The 15,150-nt window shown below is 57.2% G+C and overlaps 1 protein-coding gene across 2 annotated transcripts; it reads left to right on the top strand.

Moving 5' to 3' along the window:
- Positions 1-2,753: 2,753 nt before the first annotated feature.
- Positions 2,754-8,134, top strand: CABP2 (calcium binding protein 2). Of its 2 annotated transcripts, none has more exons than XM_077771397.1 (7): positions 2,754-2,798; positions 3,139-3,348; positions 5,542-5,572; positions 6,380-6,514; positions 6,985-7,094; positions 7,213-7,360; positions 7,955-8,134. In XM_077771397.1, exons 2-7 carry the CDS (start codon positions 3,187-3,189, stop codon positions 7,978-7,980), a joined length of 612 nt encoding a protein of 203 aa, XP_077627523.1. In that variant the 5' UTR covers positions 2,754-2,798; positions 3,139-3,186; the 3' UTR covers positions 7,981-8,134. The 2 variants fall into 2 exon arrangements, with proteins under 2 accessions (XP_077627523.1, XP_077627522.1); XM_077771396.1 differs by lacking the exons at positions 2,754-2,798; positions 3,139-3,348 and adding exons at positions 4,205-4,261; positions 4,814-4,984.
- Positions 8,135-15,150: the final 7,016 nt, after the last annotated feature.

The following is a 15,150-nucleotide window of genomic DNA, read 5'->3' as shown; positions in this document are numbered from 1 at the left end:
AGCGTCCGACTTTTGCTCAGGTCATGATCTCGCGGTTCGTGGGTTCGGGCCCCGCGTCGGGCTCTGTGCTGACTGCCAGCTCAGACCCTGGAGCCTGTTTCAGTCTGTGACTCCCTCTTTCTCTGACCCTCCCCTGCTCACGCTGTCTCTCTCTCTCTCTCTCTCCTAGAAATTAATTAAAAACATTAAAAAAACATTAAAAAAAAGAAGAAGAAGAATATAAGGCCTTCAGCAGCCGCCTGTCCACCCATCCACCCATCCACCTCCATCCATCTCTCTGTCTGTCCATCTATATGCCCATCTACCCAATCATCCACCCATCCAACAACCAAACATTTGGCCAGTGGTCCATCAAAACATCCACCTCTCTATATATCCACCCATCCACCAAACCACCCATATACCACCCCCAGTCATCCTCTACCTGTCTATCCATCCATCTATCCATTCACTCAACCATCTATCGGTGCAATCTTCCATCCATCCACCTACCAACTAATTATTAGCCTATTTACACATCCTTCCATTCAATCAGCTTCCTATCTGTCAGTCCATCCATCCATCCATCCATCCGTCAACCACTGATCCACCTGGCCATCCTAGACACTGGAGCTGGAGCTCCAACTTGGCTAAACTGGGCTGGGCAAGTCAAGGGCATCAAGATGAATACCCTATCATGTTTGATGTTCATTGAACACAAGTGAGGAAGTATTTCCAAGCCAGGCTTCCCCTACCCGGACACAAAGTCTTCGTTTCATGATTGAAAACACTTCTGGGGCATCTGGGTGGCTCAGTCGGTTAAGCGTCTGACTTCGGCTCAGGTCATGATCTCGTGGTTCGTGAGTTCGAGCCCCGCATCGGGTTCTGTGTTGGCAGCTCAGAGCCTGGAGCCTGTTTCAGATTCTGTGTCTCCCTCTCCCTCTGCCCCTCTCCTGCTCATGCTCTGTCTCTCTCTGTCTCAAAAATTAAAAAAATAAACTATAAAAAAAATTTAAAAAAAAGAAAACACTTTTATCCATGAGACTCTGACCAGTCAGCGCCCCTACTACCTTGGCTCAAACTTTGGGACACACATTTCTAACCACTTCCCACCTTAGATGGTCATGTGGGCCCAGAGTCACTCATCATACATGGCATCCACCATTTGTCGAGTCCTTCCTAAGTGCCAGGAAACTTCTAGGCCCTCCATTTAATTTTCACAAAGGCACCACGAGGCCTAGGTCAACCCCTATTTTCCAGATAAGGAAACTGAGGTTCGGAGAGGTGAAATACCTTGCCAAGGGTCATACAGTGAGTACATGGGGAAATCCAGGCCTGCAGGCCTTTTCTAAGACCTTGAAGAAAATGGCAGAATTCCTATATCTGAAGGTTGTTTGCCATAGGCTGTCTGGGATGTAGTACACCCCTGGCCTCCAGGAGGTGAGGCCCCAAGTACAGAGGGCTGGAGGCTGCTGAAGGCTGAAACTTCAAGTGGTCAACTTGAACGGTCACAAGGAGCCCTTCCCACCCTTGACCATCTGGTTGGCGTCCACTCACCTCTGGACGCTGACCTTTCCTCAGGTGCTCAGCCCCGCCCAGGGCTGCGTGGGGGCCGTTCCCTCTGCCTGCTGGCCACCCCTCCCTTCACGTGGTCACTCCCATCGTCTCTCTGGTCCTGGCTCACACGCCACTTCCTCGGCCCCCCAGTCACAGCAAGGTCCCCATTCTCCTCGCTCTTGGCAGCCTGTTCTCCTCCACAGTCGTTCTGGGTCTGCTGAATGCACATCTCCCACCAGCCACCGGGGAAGGGCCCCCAGCATCCGGGAAGGCGCGTAGCAGGTGCCACAAACACTTGTTGAAGATGCCGCCCCTCTGGAATTTTCTCCAGCCTCTGGCCGTCATACCCCCTCCAGGGGCACTGACCCCTGCCTCCCCCCAAGGGCCTCCACCTAACGTACTCCGTTGGACTCCAGCGCCGAGAACCCTCCACATCCACAGCTGATCCCCGCCAGGTCCCAGTGCTCACCCAGGGCTGAGCACAGGTTACACACACGGGCGGGCAATGCCTAAAAGGCGTCCCCGTCCTCCCGTCTCCTCCATGAAGCCCCCCTGATGCCTGGACCAGCGCTCCCGAGTACTTAGACTGTCTGGGGCCCTTTCCTGAGTCAGATGTGCCTCGGGATAGACATGGTCCGTCCGTGTAGCCCCAGCGGCTGGCCTGAGACCCAGTCCCAGCCTCAGATGGGTGGCCACTCGTGTGGCTGCGGGAGGCCGGAGCCACCGGCTCGGGTGGCAGGTGTCTGCGGGATCTGTTTCCCTCAGACAAAGGCTGGTGCGGGGGGCAGGTGAATAAATCATGAGGGGCCTGGAGCGGGGCCGGGGCAGGACAACTGACCTCATTCTGGGAGGTGAGACGCAGGCGGCTGGTCAGTCGGAGGGCCGGGGGCATAACAAGGGGGCACAGGAGGCCAGTGGGAGCTGCCTGGCCCCGCCCCGCCTTTCTCCCTGACGAGCAAGAGGCCGGAGGTCAGCAGAAGGTAGGTGAGAGGTGCTGGCCGGAGGTGGGGAGCCTCAGAGCGACCCTGGGGCTCTGGGTGGGGAGAAGGGGGTATGTCTAGGGCCAGGCTGGGGGGAGGGGCTGTCTCTCCAGAATCCAGGAGTCACCCTGGGAGGGGGGAGGAGGGAGATTAGGAAGAGCCAGGATGGACAGACAGAAAGACAGACGGACCAACAGAGAAAGAGTCTCATGCAGCAGAGGGAGGGGGGGAGAGAGACAGGCATGAGTGGTCAGAGAGACCCACAGAGACAGCCGGGCAGAGGTCAGCAGAGCACAGGGGGTGGCCAGGGGCTGCAGGAGAGACAGAGAGATGGGCACGGAGCGGGGGCAGAGAGGGGCAGCGAGCAAGGCCGAGACAGAGGGGCGAGGGGGTGCGGAGACCATGAGCCAGAGAGGCCAAGTGACTAGAGGTCTGCAAGGGCGGCCCAGTGGGGGCCCCGGGGCGTCTGCGGCCGGCATGGGGCCGGGGCCGGGGCGGGTTGGGGGAGGCGAGGATTTGGGTGAGCAGCAGGGGAGAGCCTGACCAGCGTGTGGAGAGAGGAGCAGGGGAAGGGTAGCAGGGAGCCGGTGGGCACCGCGCCCACTAAACCACCCTCCCACAGGAGCGGGCCGACCCGAGTGGGAGCAGGAGGCGCCAAGCCCTCGTCTCCATGGCCCTTCCCCAGGGCCAGGCAGGTGGCAGCCCCCCCGCGGGGGACCCCAGCCCCTCTGAGGGCTCTCCAGGGCCCAGCCGGGCCCCTCCCAGCCCAGCAGCCGCCAGGCAGCAGGCACTCCGGGAACTGAAGGCCCAGGTGCAGGCAGCCTATGGACAGGTAAAGGGGACAAGTGTGTGGGGCTGTCCTCACCTGAGGGCGCCGGAGGGAGCAGCGGGGATCCCGCACCCCGCCCGGGACCCTGTGGGGCAGACCCAGGCAGAGCTCAGGGAGGGGCCCCCGGACATGGATGTTGCTGGAAGGTCAGCTGCCCAGGAGGGAGGCTGGCGTCTCTCCCCACCTCTGCCCTCGCTGAACCCCTGCGTCCGGCCCGCAGCACCCAGAGTTGTCTCCCTTCTGCTCTTCACCTGAGTACAGGGTCGGGGGGCTGGTCCGGGCAGCGGTGCCGAGGGTGGCCAGGTGCTCTAAGGTGAGAGCCAGGGTCCTGGCCTGGAGGGGCAGGAACTTCCGGGACTGGGCCAAGATGGCCGCCTCTCAGGACAGGGTCTGCAGAGGTCATACCACCGTTCTGAGGGGAGAGGTGCCCCAGCCCGCCCTGGCACACCAGGCACCTGGTTTTCCCCTGCCGGGTCCAGGCCCTGCTTCTGAAGACATTAAATCTCTCCTGATTGGGGGAGATTTAGGGGTAGGGGTTGGGGGCGAAAGTGCTGGAGAGGAGGGGCCCGGAAGACCCTCCAAGTGAGGGCAGGGAGGCTGTGCCTTCCAGGGGGCCTTGGGTCCTGAGTGGCCCCCCCTCACCAGCAGGGATGCTCAGAGATAATCCTGGATTAGGACCCAAGCCCCTGGGCCCAGGGCTCCCCGCCTGCCCACCCGCTCCCAATCTTCCCCGCAAAACCCCAGGAAAATCCCCTGCAGCGCTCCCAGACTCTCACTGGGAGCAGCTGGGGGCCGGCAGGAGCCCACAGCATCCGCCGAGGCCCAGCCCTGGGCTGCCCCTCGGGACTCCAGGCCTGGCATGGTTCGGGAGCCCATGGGAAACTGTGCCAAACGGCCTCGACATCGGGGGCCTAAGGTAGGACCGCTGAGGGGGAGAGGCCAAGGTCAGGGGGCTGGGCTGGAGCCTGGAAGGTTCTGGGGGGTGCGCAGAGCCCCGCGTGAGGACTGGGCTGGGGTTAGAGGTGGAGCACGGCAGGGGGGTTGGGGGGTGGTTCCCACCACCCTAGACCAATCAAGATTCCCCCGGGCAGGCCCCAGACTCTGGCCCATCCTGGCCTTGGCTCCCAGGACCACTGGGCTTTCCCGCCAAGCTCATTAGGCCCCGAGGTGCCCCTCCAGCCGCCCTGGGCGCTGTTCCTGCTCTCTGCCAGTCAGAGACAGGGGGTGCAGAGCTTGAGCTGGAGGTTCCCATTCTGCCACTGGCTTTCTGAGTGACCTTGGTCCAGTCCCTTGCCTTTTCGGGGGCCCTCCGTTTGCCCAGTTGGACAGGAAGGGGGTGGACCCTTCCGGCCTAGAGTATTGATGGGTGAAGGCCCCCGCCGTCCTGTGCCAGGTTCCAAAGACGGGAGAGGCTGGTGAAGGCGGGTGGAGGGGCCACCGCCCCGGCTCATAGCTGGCTCTGCCGCAGGACCACTGGCAGTGGCCCAGCTCCCCCCCAGGGGGCCCCCGCCACAGCCCCGGCCCCGGTCCGGAGGAGCAGGGGGGCCCTGGGCCGGGCACCCAGGGTTACTCGGTGCTCAGCAGCCTGGTGGGGCCCGCCTGCATCTTCCTGCGGCCCAGCATCGCCGCCACCCAGCTCGTATGTACGGCCGCCCCTGCCTTTGCCTCACCCCTGCCTCTCCTGGCATGGGCGGAGAGGGGTGTTTGGAGCAAAGGCACACAGTTCCCGGGGCAGGGGGTGGGGGGGACACAGAGGAGCAGAGAAAACAGAAACAGGAGCTAGCAGGGGGGAGACCCGGGGAGACACACCAGGAGAGAGAGGAGAGAGGAACAGAGAGAGACCCAGAGACCCTCAGACAGCCACCGAGGGGGTGGGCAGGGAGGTAGCAGGGCCTCCGAGAGGGACAGAGAGAGACCAAGAGCGACACACGGAGGTCCCCAGGGCCAAGTCTGGGGCTCTGCCCCCCCCCATCACCGCTGGCAAATGGAGCTCTGTGACCTCGACAAGGGTGGGGGCGGGAGGGGAGCAGAGGTCTGGGCAGGGAAGGGGCCCCTTCCTGAGCGGTGTCGAATGACACAGGCCCTGCCCGTGCGTGTTGGGGGCGCCAAGTGGGGAGCCCCAAAGAACAAGAGGAGGGGTGCAGTGCTAGGGTGGTCCAGGGAATTCCTAACCTCCCTGTGCCCCCCGCCCCCCAGGACCGGGAGCTGCGGCCGGAGGAGATTGAAGGTAAAGGGTTTTGGAAAAGACTAGTCTCCAGAGGGGTGGACACAGGTGAGGCACACAGGGTGGGGGCACCGGGTGGGGCCCCGGTGGTCTCCACGAGGAAGGAGGTCACGGACATGGGGACAGGATCAAACAGGGAGGGGCTGACAGGGCCCCCAGCTGTCAGCTCCCAGGCCCCATTGGCCAGGTGGGTCTCATTTCCCTTTTATGCTTATTCACTCAGCACACACCTCCTGGGTGCCCACCGTGGGCCCGGCCCTGTGCTCAGCACGGGGAATGGGGCCGACTAGACAGATATAGCTCTTGTCCTCTGGCGACAGATGTCAGTGAGTCAACAAGTACAAATGGTGCTGAGCGCTCGCAAGGAAATGAACAAATGGGCTGGAGGGGATCGAATTTAGAGGGAAGGCTTTCTTGAGTAGGTGACATAAAGGCCAGAGGAGGGAAGAATGTTCCAGAATGTGAGCCCTAGGAGCTCCATGAGGTTAGGGATTATTTCCTTCCTTCCTTCCTTCCTTCCTGCCTGCCTCTCTCTCTCTCTCTCGCTCTCTCTCCATTCCAGCCTGCTTGCTTGCCTACCTTATCCCCAGTACCTACAGCAAAGCTTGGCACATAGTAGATGCTCCTTAAATATTGGTTGAAAGGATGAATTAAAGAAATAGCACATGCAAAGTTCCTGAGACAGCAAAGAGAAACTGATGTTCACAAGGAGGAAATGATTAGACCAAAGGAAGAAGGAAGGGTATGCTGGTCCAGGCTGGGGTCCGGGGGAGGACGAGTGGGAACGACTGACCCTGCACTGCCCGGCAGAGCTGCAGGTCGCCTTCCAGGAGTTTGACCGAGACCGGGACGGCTACATCGGCTACCGGGAGCTGGGCGCCTGCATGCGGACGCTGGGCTACATGCCCACCGAGATGGAGCTCATTGAGATTTCACAGCAAATCAGTATGTGCCTCAGACCTGCCCCGACCCCAGTTCTCCAGAGGCCATGGCCATGGCTTGAGCAGCTGGGTGGCCCAGGGAACAGAGGTGCCTACACAGGGTGGCCCCCAGGGCCGGGGACCCTGGTCATTCCCAAAGTGCTTTCTCTGTCCCTGAAGAATCTCACCATCCCCTACAAGGTGGGGAGGGCAAGGACCATTATCCCCACTTTTTAGATGAGGAAACTGAGTCTCTGAAAGCTTAAGTGACTTGGCTAAGGTCACAGAACCAGAGTCAGGTCACCGGAGCCAGAACTTAAACCCAACCAAACTCTCCAAGAAAAGAAAAGCCACCAGAAAGCACAGATGATCCAGCCTGTGGGGCCCAGCGAGAGAGAAGGACCCATTTAGTGGGGAGAGGGACGCAGGCCAGGAGGGCCAGGGCGGTGCAGGGGTCTCTGATCGCCTGGGGTCCCTGACGGGCATGGCCCCCAGGTGGCGGAAAGGTGGACTTTGAGGACTTCGTGGAGCTGATGGGCCCCAAGCTGCTGGCAGAGACCGCAGACATGATTGGCGTCAGGGAGCTACGGGACGCCTTTCGGGAGGTGCGGCCCCTGGGGCTGGAGGGAGGGCCGGGGCTTCGGGTCGGCTGCTGCGAGCGGGGGCTGTGCGTGAATGCATGGTTTGGTCGGGGACTCAACGCCTCAACCGACGCCACCACAGTTTGACACCAACGGAGACGGCTGCATCAGCTTGGGGGAGCTGCGGGCAGCTCTCAAGGCCCTGCTCGGGGAGCGCCTCAGCCAGCGGGAGGTGGACGAGATCCTCCATGACATTGACCTCAACGGGGACGGCCTGGTGGACTTTGAAGGTACTGCCCGCTGCCCTCCACACTTAGTGCCAACACCCTGGGAGGCTTTTAAAAGATTAAGGGAACGATAAAAGAAGCATCACTACCGCGTGCCAGGTACTCTGTGTCCTCTCCCCAAGAGCTGGACAAGAAAGTCAATTCTTAGGAAGGCGGGAGTACTTAGCAAAAGATGTGGATGGAGCCAAGATCTGAAGCCAGGCGGGCTGAGCAGAACCCAGTTCTTCCTCTATATTGCATTCCCCCAGGGGGAAAATAAGGGTTCAATAATGAAAGGAAGCCAAGGAAAATCGGTATGTAGAAATTCTCCGAAGTAGGCCCCAAAGTTGTTCCTGAGCTTCCTAGCAGCCAAAGCAAAGAGGAAAATAGGTTCAGTTACAAGGTTTGGGGTTTTTTGTTGTTGTTGTTCTTTGTTTTGTTGTGTCCATAAAGCAAACCCCTCTTCTTAGCCTGAAGGCCTATCCCCTACCAGATCCAGAAGACTCCCTTGCGGGCTCTGCCCTGGACCGTACTCCCTTCCAACTCAAGGCCAATATATTGGTCTCACCCCTCCTGGGTCCAGATTGCAGACCTGCAACCTTGGCTTTGTCCTGGCAGAGTTTGTGCGAATGATGTCGCGCTGAGCCTGCACGGAAGCTGGAGGCGGGAGACAGGACTTGGGGCCACAGCCACTGCTGCCAGCTGACCCCCTCCCGCCGCCTCCCTACCCTGCCTGTGTGCAACTCCCTGCTCTGCCCTCGCCTGCACCCCTACTTCCCCACCAAACCCCATTGCCCATCCTGGACTCTCTGACAATAAAGTATCTTGGAGTCTGGGGATGGCTTTTACCGCTCACTTGTTTACCCCGGAGGACCCAGTATTTGGCCGCCCAAAAGTTCAGTCCTGGATTATAAGACCCCTTGACCGTGAACTCCAGGTGGGCAGAGGCCCTTTCTGGATTCTGGGCCCCTCCCAGCGCAAGTGTCAGGAACCTTCCCTAGATGAGTAAGTGCCACCTGCTTCTCCCAGAGCTGCGATGAGCCCTGGCCCCTCATCCTGCAAAAGGCTCCTGCCAGGGCCAGGCTGACAGGGGGTAGAGCAAGGGAGTGAGGGCTTTGCCAGGGCCAAGCTCATGTTCCCTGAGAGGGAGAAGGGGCTCAGAGGTCGGCTGGGAGGAGTGAGTGAACTGACAGGCTCTGGCTGTTGGCCCCTTCGGATACACATCAGCTTCGGGGTTCCCGCCCCAAACCCCCAAGTGTGGCAGGGGCGAGGATGGCGTGTCTGCCTCTCCCAGGTGGTCTCTGCTCCGAGCTCCCTTTGGGGTAGCCGAGGGGAGGCCGGGTCGGCCTCAGCTCAGAGGCTGTCCTGCCCAATCCTGCTTCCTCGCCCTCTCTCTCTCTCACACTCCTGACTTCATCTCAGGGCCTGCTTCCTGGGGGACCCGAACGCCACGTCTCCTCACTCCAGCGCTGCCCGTGGTCTTCAGAGCCCCATTTTGCAAACTGAGGAAACCAAGAGGCTGAGCCAAGCAGCTTGGCCCGAGGTCACACGGCCCCACGGCCATCCCTCCTGGCCCAGCCCATGCGGCACGCGCTGCCAGATTATTCTTCCAAAAGCGTTACTTGCGTTTTGCCACACTCCTGCTCAGGAACGGGCCCTGCCCACCGCCCCCCTCCCGCCCCCAGACTAGCACCAGAAGGCTCTGGGAGGGTGAGCTGGCATAGAGTCACACACAGGACGAAGCAGAGGTGGGACTCACACCCAGGCCCTGGGATTCCAAAATCATGGTGTCAATAAGAGGGCCTCAGGCTCCAAGAGCTGAGCCGCAGCCTGACCTCTTGGTCAAGAAGGGTAGAGCTAACAGCGCCCCCGCCTGGTCTTCCCCACCGCTGCTGCCAGCAAGATGGCCTTGGGCAGCCACCCCAGGGTCCCGCCCAGCCCAGAGCCCGCACACCGAGGTGCCGGGGCTGGTGGCCGGGGCCTCAGCACCACTGGCCCACAGATCCCAATTAATCCCTAATACTCAATTAGGCGATCTCTCCTGCTGGTCTGGTAGGCCTGGGGATGAGGAGCCACCCCAGCCCCGGAGCTTCTCTGGGCACTCCAGCCCACCCTCCACCGGCTGGCACACGTGGCATCACTGCCTGAGATGCCTGGCCCCTCCGCAGGGGGCTGGGGGGCTGGGGGTGGTGCTGGACGTGTGTCAGGGGAAGGCCGGAATCCTGCTGGGCTCTGCCTCCCGCTGCCCCCTGGCTCCCAGCCTGGCAGGCTCTGGGGGTGGGGCGGGCGGGGGGAGGGGGGAGGTGATGGGAGGGTTTTAATTGGCTGCCGTGTATCAGCTGGCCCCCAAAGTGCCCACGGCTCCCCCAAATCTCGTACATGCCTTCCTACCCCCAAAAAGCTGCTGGCCTAGAAAGTTCTGACAAAGTAACTGCTGGAGGAGGGACCAGGGCCGGGAGGGAACAGGGCAGAGACGCTGCTGAGCCTTGAGCCCCTTCTCCGCTTAATGGGGACAACTGCCACCCAACTCCATGGACCGCTGCTAGTTGGAGGGGCTGGAGCTGAGGTCTTCCGGTTTTCCAAAAGAAACTGTAAAGTCAGGCTTACTTACATGAAGTCCACTTTATCTTTCTTTCTTTGATTAGAGAGAGAGAGAAAGCACACAAGCAGGGGAGAGGGGGAGAGGGAGAGAGAAAGAAACCCAAACAGACTCCATGCCCAGTGCAGAGCCAGATTTGGGGCTCGATCCTACAACCCTGGGATCATGACCTGAGCCAAAGTCAAGAGTCGGACACTCAGCTGACGGAGCCACCCAGGTGCCCCAATTAAATCCACTTTAAATAGTTTGACTACGGACTCCAGCATTCAATAAGGTGTACACACGTTACATGAGCTCAATGAGTTTTTATGTGTGTGTGCACTCAGGGAACCATCACCCACATCAAGATGTTACATCCACTTACTTTATTTAGAACAGTGCGAGGCTTACAGAATCATCTTCAAGATTGTACAGGGCAGGGGGGAGGGGGGTGTCCCTGTACACACTTCACCACAGCCAGCTTCTCCTGTGTGTTAGTCAAGGCTCTCCAGAGAAACAGACCCAATAGGAGGGGTGTGTGTGTGTGTGCGCGCACGCATGTGAAGCTATTTATTGTAAGGAATTGGCTCAGGTGATGACGGGTGCTGAGCAGTCCCAAGTGGACAGTCAGCAAGTGGGAGAGCCCCGGGAACTGGTGATTGAGTTCCAGTCTGAGCCTGAAGGACTGAGAACCATCAGAGTTCATGCTGCAAGTTCTAGTCTGAGGGTAGAAGACAGATGTCCTGCCTCAACACTCAAGCAGGCCAAGTTCTCATGCAGCCTTTGTGTTCCATGTGGGTCTTCAACTGATTGGATAAGGCCCACCCACCCACCATGGGAAGAGCCATCTGCTTTACTCAGTCCTTCAATTCAGCAGATGTTAATTGCATCTAGAGACACCCTCGCGGTCACACCCAAAGTCACGTTTGACCAAACATATGAGCATTTGGGACCCAGGCACGTTGGCACTTAACATTAACCATCACACGCTATTAGTATCTTATGTTAGAATGTATCTTATGTTAGAATGGTCCATTCCTGGGATGCCTGGGTGACTCAGTCGGTTGAGCATCCAGCTTTGGCTCAGGTCATGACCTCGCGGTTCATGAGTTCAAGCCCTGCATCAGGCTCTGTGCCAACAGCTCAGAGCCTGGAGCCTGCTTCAGATTCTGTGTCTCCCTCTCTCTCTGCCTCTCCCCCACTAGTGCTCTCTCTCTCTCACTCAAACATAAATAAACATTAAAAGTTTTTAGGGCGCCTGGGTGGCTCAGTCGATAGGGCATCTGACTTGGGCCCAGGTCAGGATCTCATGGTTCATGAGTTTGAGCCTTGCATCTGGCTCTGTGCTGACAGCTCAGGGCCTAGAGCCTGCTTCGGATTCTGTGTCTCCCTCTCGCTTACACTCTGTAAGCGAGAGTACATCTCTGTACACTCTCCCCTGCTTACACTCTGTCTCTCTCTCTCAAAAATAAATAAACATTTTTAAAAAAAGTTTTTTAAAAGGATGTGGATATGGCATCTTTATAGAAAAGCATTTAAAAAATTAAAAGTAGGGGCGCCTGGGTGGCTTAGTCGGTTAAGCGTCCGACTTTCGCTTAGGTCATGATCTCGCGGTTTGTGGGTTCGAGCCCCACGTCGGGCTCTGTGCTGACTGCCAGCTCAGAGCCTGGAGCCTGTTTCAGTCTGTGACTCCCTCTCTCTCTGACCCTCCCCTGCTCACGCTGTCTCTCTCTCCTAGAAATACATAAAAAAAAAAAAAAAAACCTAAAAAATTAAAAGTAAATAAAAAAGAAAAAATGTTAATATATATATATGTTTAAAACATTATATTTGTTTAAAAGCCCCTGGTTTAGCCTACTTGGGCGTACCGGGACTCTGTGAGGCAGGATGGTTAGGTCTGAGTTTCAGTTCTGGTGCCTTCTGTCCTGTCTCTGACCTGGGGCAAGTCACTGCTCCTCTGAACCTGAGTCGGGCTCTGTGGGGCTCTGTGCCGACAGCTCAGCTTCAGATTCTGTCACCCTCTCTCTCTGCCCCTCCCCCCCCGAAATAAACATAAAAATGGGGCGCCTGGGTGGCTCAGTTGGTTAAGTGACCAACTTCGGCTCAGGTCATGATCTCGCAGTTCATGGGTTCGAGCCCCGCGTCGGGCTCTGTGCTGACAGCTCAGAGCCTGGAGCCTGTTTAGGAATCTGTGTCTCCCTCTCTCTCTGACCCTCCCATGCTCACGCTGTCTTTTTCTCTCTCAGAAATAAATAGAACATTAAAATTTTAAAAATAAACATTTTTTTAAAAAAAAAGTTAAAAAAGAAAAAAAGAAACCAAAATCTGGGTGCTATACTGCTTCTAGGCCCTCTCAGCCGATAGAGGAGATATGCATGTACACTGACCTGTGCACACACAATTTTTAAATATTTCTGTACATAACTTACTATATCTATATTGAACTAAACACGAGCTCATATCGAGGTCTCCAATGCCGGGCCATCGTCACATGGACCATGCCAGCCTCCTCCCCTTGCTTACAAGTAACTTCTCATTCCAGAAATAGGGAACCGTCCATCTTCATTTACATACTTTTCAATTCCGGCGCCCGTGTGCGGTGATTTCAGAGTTGCCAACCCCCCCCCGCCCCCCGCCGGGAATCAGCTTCCACTAGAGTGCAGTGCTCCCTTGTAGCTCCTCTGCCTTCCTTGCCACAGATTACACTCATTTCCAGATTAGCACCTTACCCCTCACCCCTTCAGGGAGGCCACCTCGTACATTTGTAAAACAGCTACATTCCTTTGTCACATTCTTCATTGCAACCTGGGATCCCCTGACCTCCTAAATGATTTTTAAAAGTTTGCATAAAGCTTACTCTTTATGACGGATGCTTAATATCGTGCGTCCACCATTACGGTATCATACAGAATAGTTTCAAGGCCTTAAAAAGAAAAGGGGGCAACTAGGTGGCTCAGTCAGTTGAGCATCCCACTATTTTTTTTTTTTTACTGTTTATTTGTTTTTGAGAGGCAGAGAGAGACAGAGCATGAGCAGGAGAGGGGCAGAGAGAGGAGACACAGAATCCAAAGCAGCCTTCAGACTCTGAGCTGTCAGCACAGAGCCCGATGCAGGACTTGAACTCACAAACTGGAAGATCACGACTTGAGCCAAAATCGGATGCTTAGCCGACTGAGCCACCCAGGCGCCCCGAGCATCCCACTATTGATCTCAGCTCTGGTCTTGATCTCAGGGTCATGAGTTCAAACCCAGCACCGGGCTCCAAACTGGGTGTGAAGCCTANCCAGGGTGCCTAGTGGCTCAGTTAAGTATCCAACTCTTGATTTCAGCTCAGGTCATGATCTCACGGTTTGTGGGTTCAAGCCCCATATTGGGTTCTGTGCTGACAGCTCAGAGCCTGGAGCCTGCTTTGAGTTCTGTGTCTCCCTCTCTCTCTCTGCCCCTCTCCCACTTGTGTTCTGTCTCTCTCTTTCTCTCTCAAAAATAAATAAACATTTTTAAAAAATTTAATATGAAAGAACATTATAAAAAATAAATAACCTTTTAAACAACTATTTAAAACATCCCCTGCTCAGCTACTTAATTCTACTCATCACCTCATCACCCCTGGCAACCAGTAATTGGTTTACCTTATGTCTAAGTTTGCTTTTTTTCAGAATGCCGTCCAATTGGAATCACACAGTACGTGGCTTTTTCAGACTGGCTTCTTTCACTCAGCAATATGCCTCTCCTTATCTTTTCACGGCTAGATAGATGATTTCCTTTTATTGCTGAATAATAGTTCATTATAAGGATATACCACAGTTTATTCATTCACCAGCTTCTTCTGGGAAGACTTCTGTGATGTCACCAAGCAGGTTCCTACCTCTAAATTGCAGCGCATCCTATACCAGTCTTCCCATTGCCTTCTGTTCTGGGTGCCTTCGCTTCCCTGTCCGTCTCTCGCCTGGCATGGAGGATAGAGTCAGAAAAATGTCTGTTGAATGAATGGATGGATGGATGGATGGATGGATGAATGAATGAATGTCCTGGAGCTGAGGAAAATCTACAGACCTGGGGCATGAGGGGGTATACAAGGCCAGAAAAGTTTAGAGGAAAAGTAGCCTGGGAGAAAGGGTTTGTGTTTGGAGGAGAGTCTAAGATCTAGGGTTACGAGGAATGAGATTTGGGGGGAGGGGTCTGGGTAGAGAAATGGATAGAGAAGAGGGGAATGACCATTTATCCACACAACCACCCTATACGACAGTTATTAGCGTCCGCGTCTTAGAGACGGGGAAACCCAGGCATGCTGAGGGGAGTAACACGCTCAGGAGGAAATCGCTAGTGGGGGTAGCGTGAGATTCGAACCATCAGCTTATTTAACTCCAGTCGATACTCTCATCATCAGTTTGGGACAGACCCCGACGTGGAGTAGTCAAGGGAGGTGAGCCGTTCCTGCTACGGTCGGTACGAGTCACCGGGCTCGGGGGCCAGGCTGAGGGGGCTCTGAGGTTGCCCTCGCACCTAACCCCAGCCTAGACCCGAGGACTAGGCAAACGAGAAGCCGAGGCGCGGCGGTAGCGTTGGTGAGGGACCCGTTGCCATAGGAACACACGGAGGCTTGGGGAGGAGGGCGCATGCGCAGACCGGGGAAAAGGGTGTCGAACCGGTGAAAGGTGACGTAAAAGCGCACGGGGTGAGACGCAGGGCTCCGAACGTCAAAGCCCTGCGTCCTCCGGCACCCAGAGCGGTGGAAAGGCGCGCTCGGGGGTGGCGGCGGCGGCAATAACAGCCCCAGCTGGACCGAGACCAGGCGGCGCGAAGCTGACGTGCAAAACAGCGCGAGTGAGGCGTTAGGGCGGCGCCCGCGCGGGGAAGACCCCTCCGCGTGAACCGCGGCGGACCGGACCAGGGTCCCGGCTTCCGAGGCCCCGCCTCTCGGGCCTTGGGACTAATCGGATTGAGAGCGCGCCGGCCTGGACCGCGAACTCGCCAATTGCGTAGGGCGTCAGCCACCGCCCAATCCGGAGCAGACAGGTGCGAGCCCCGAAAGGCGGAGACCAATCAGCAGCGGTTGCGGCCTGTTGGGGCCGGTCTCGGCCAATGAGGAGGCTCGAGTGACATCTTCGCGCACCAATAGGGAGTGAGAGAGCGTTCGTGCCCGCCTACCCTTCCGGCCTGAGCTCTATTTACCAGGGGCGTGCGGCCGGTTTACCAATCAGAGCGCGGCCGAGCGGCCAGGGAGCCAGCCCCGGAG

The sequence above is a fragment of the Crocuta crocuta genome, unplaced genomic scaffold (assembly GCF_008692635.1).
Source record: "Crocuta crocuta isolate KB4526 unplaced genomic scaffold, BGI_CrCroc_1.0 scaffold647, whole genome shotgun sequence".
Lineage (NCBI taxonomy): Eukaryota > Metazoa > Chordata > Mammalia > Carnivora > Hyaenidae > Crocuta > Crocuta crocuta.
Note: the sequence above shows the minus strand (reverse complement) of the source record. Positions and strands in the feature narration are given on the sequence as shown.

Bases quoted from the DNA above. Each gene is read 5' to 3' on its own strand.
- CABP2 (XM_077771396.1), top strand. From the start codon at position 4,205: ATGGTTCGGGAGCCCATGGGAAACTGTGCCAAACGGCCTCGACATCGG. The intron at 4,985-5,541 runs GTATGTACGGCC...CCCGCCCCCCAG, and splicing joins GCATCGCCGCCACCCAGCTC to GACCGGGAGCTGCGGCCGGA. The intron at 7,095-7,212 runs GTGCGGCCCCTG...ACGCCACCACAG, and splicing joins TACGGGACGCCTTTCGGGAG to TTTGACACCAACGGAGACGG.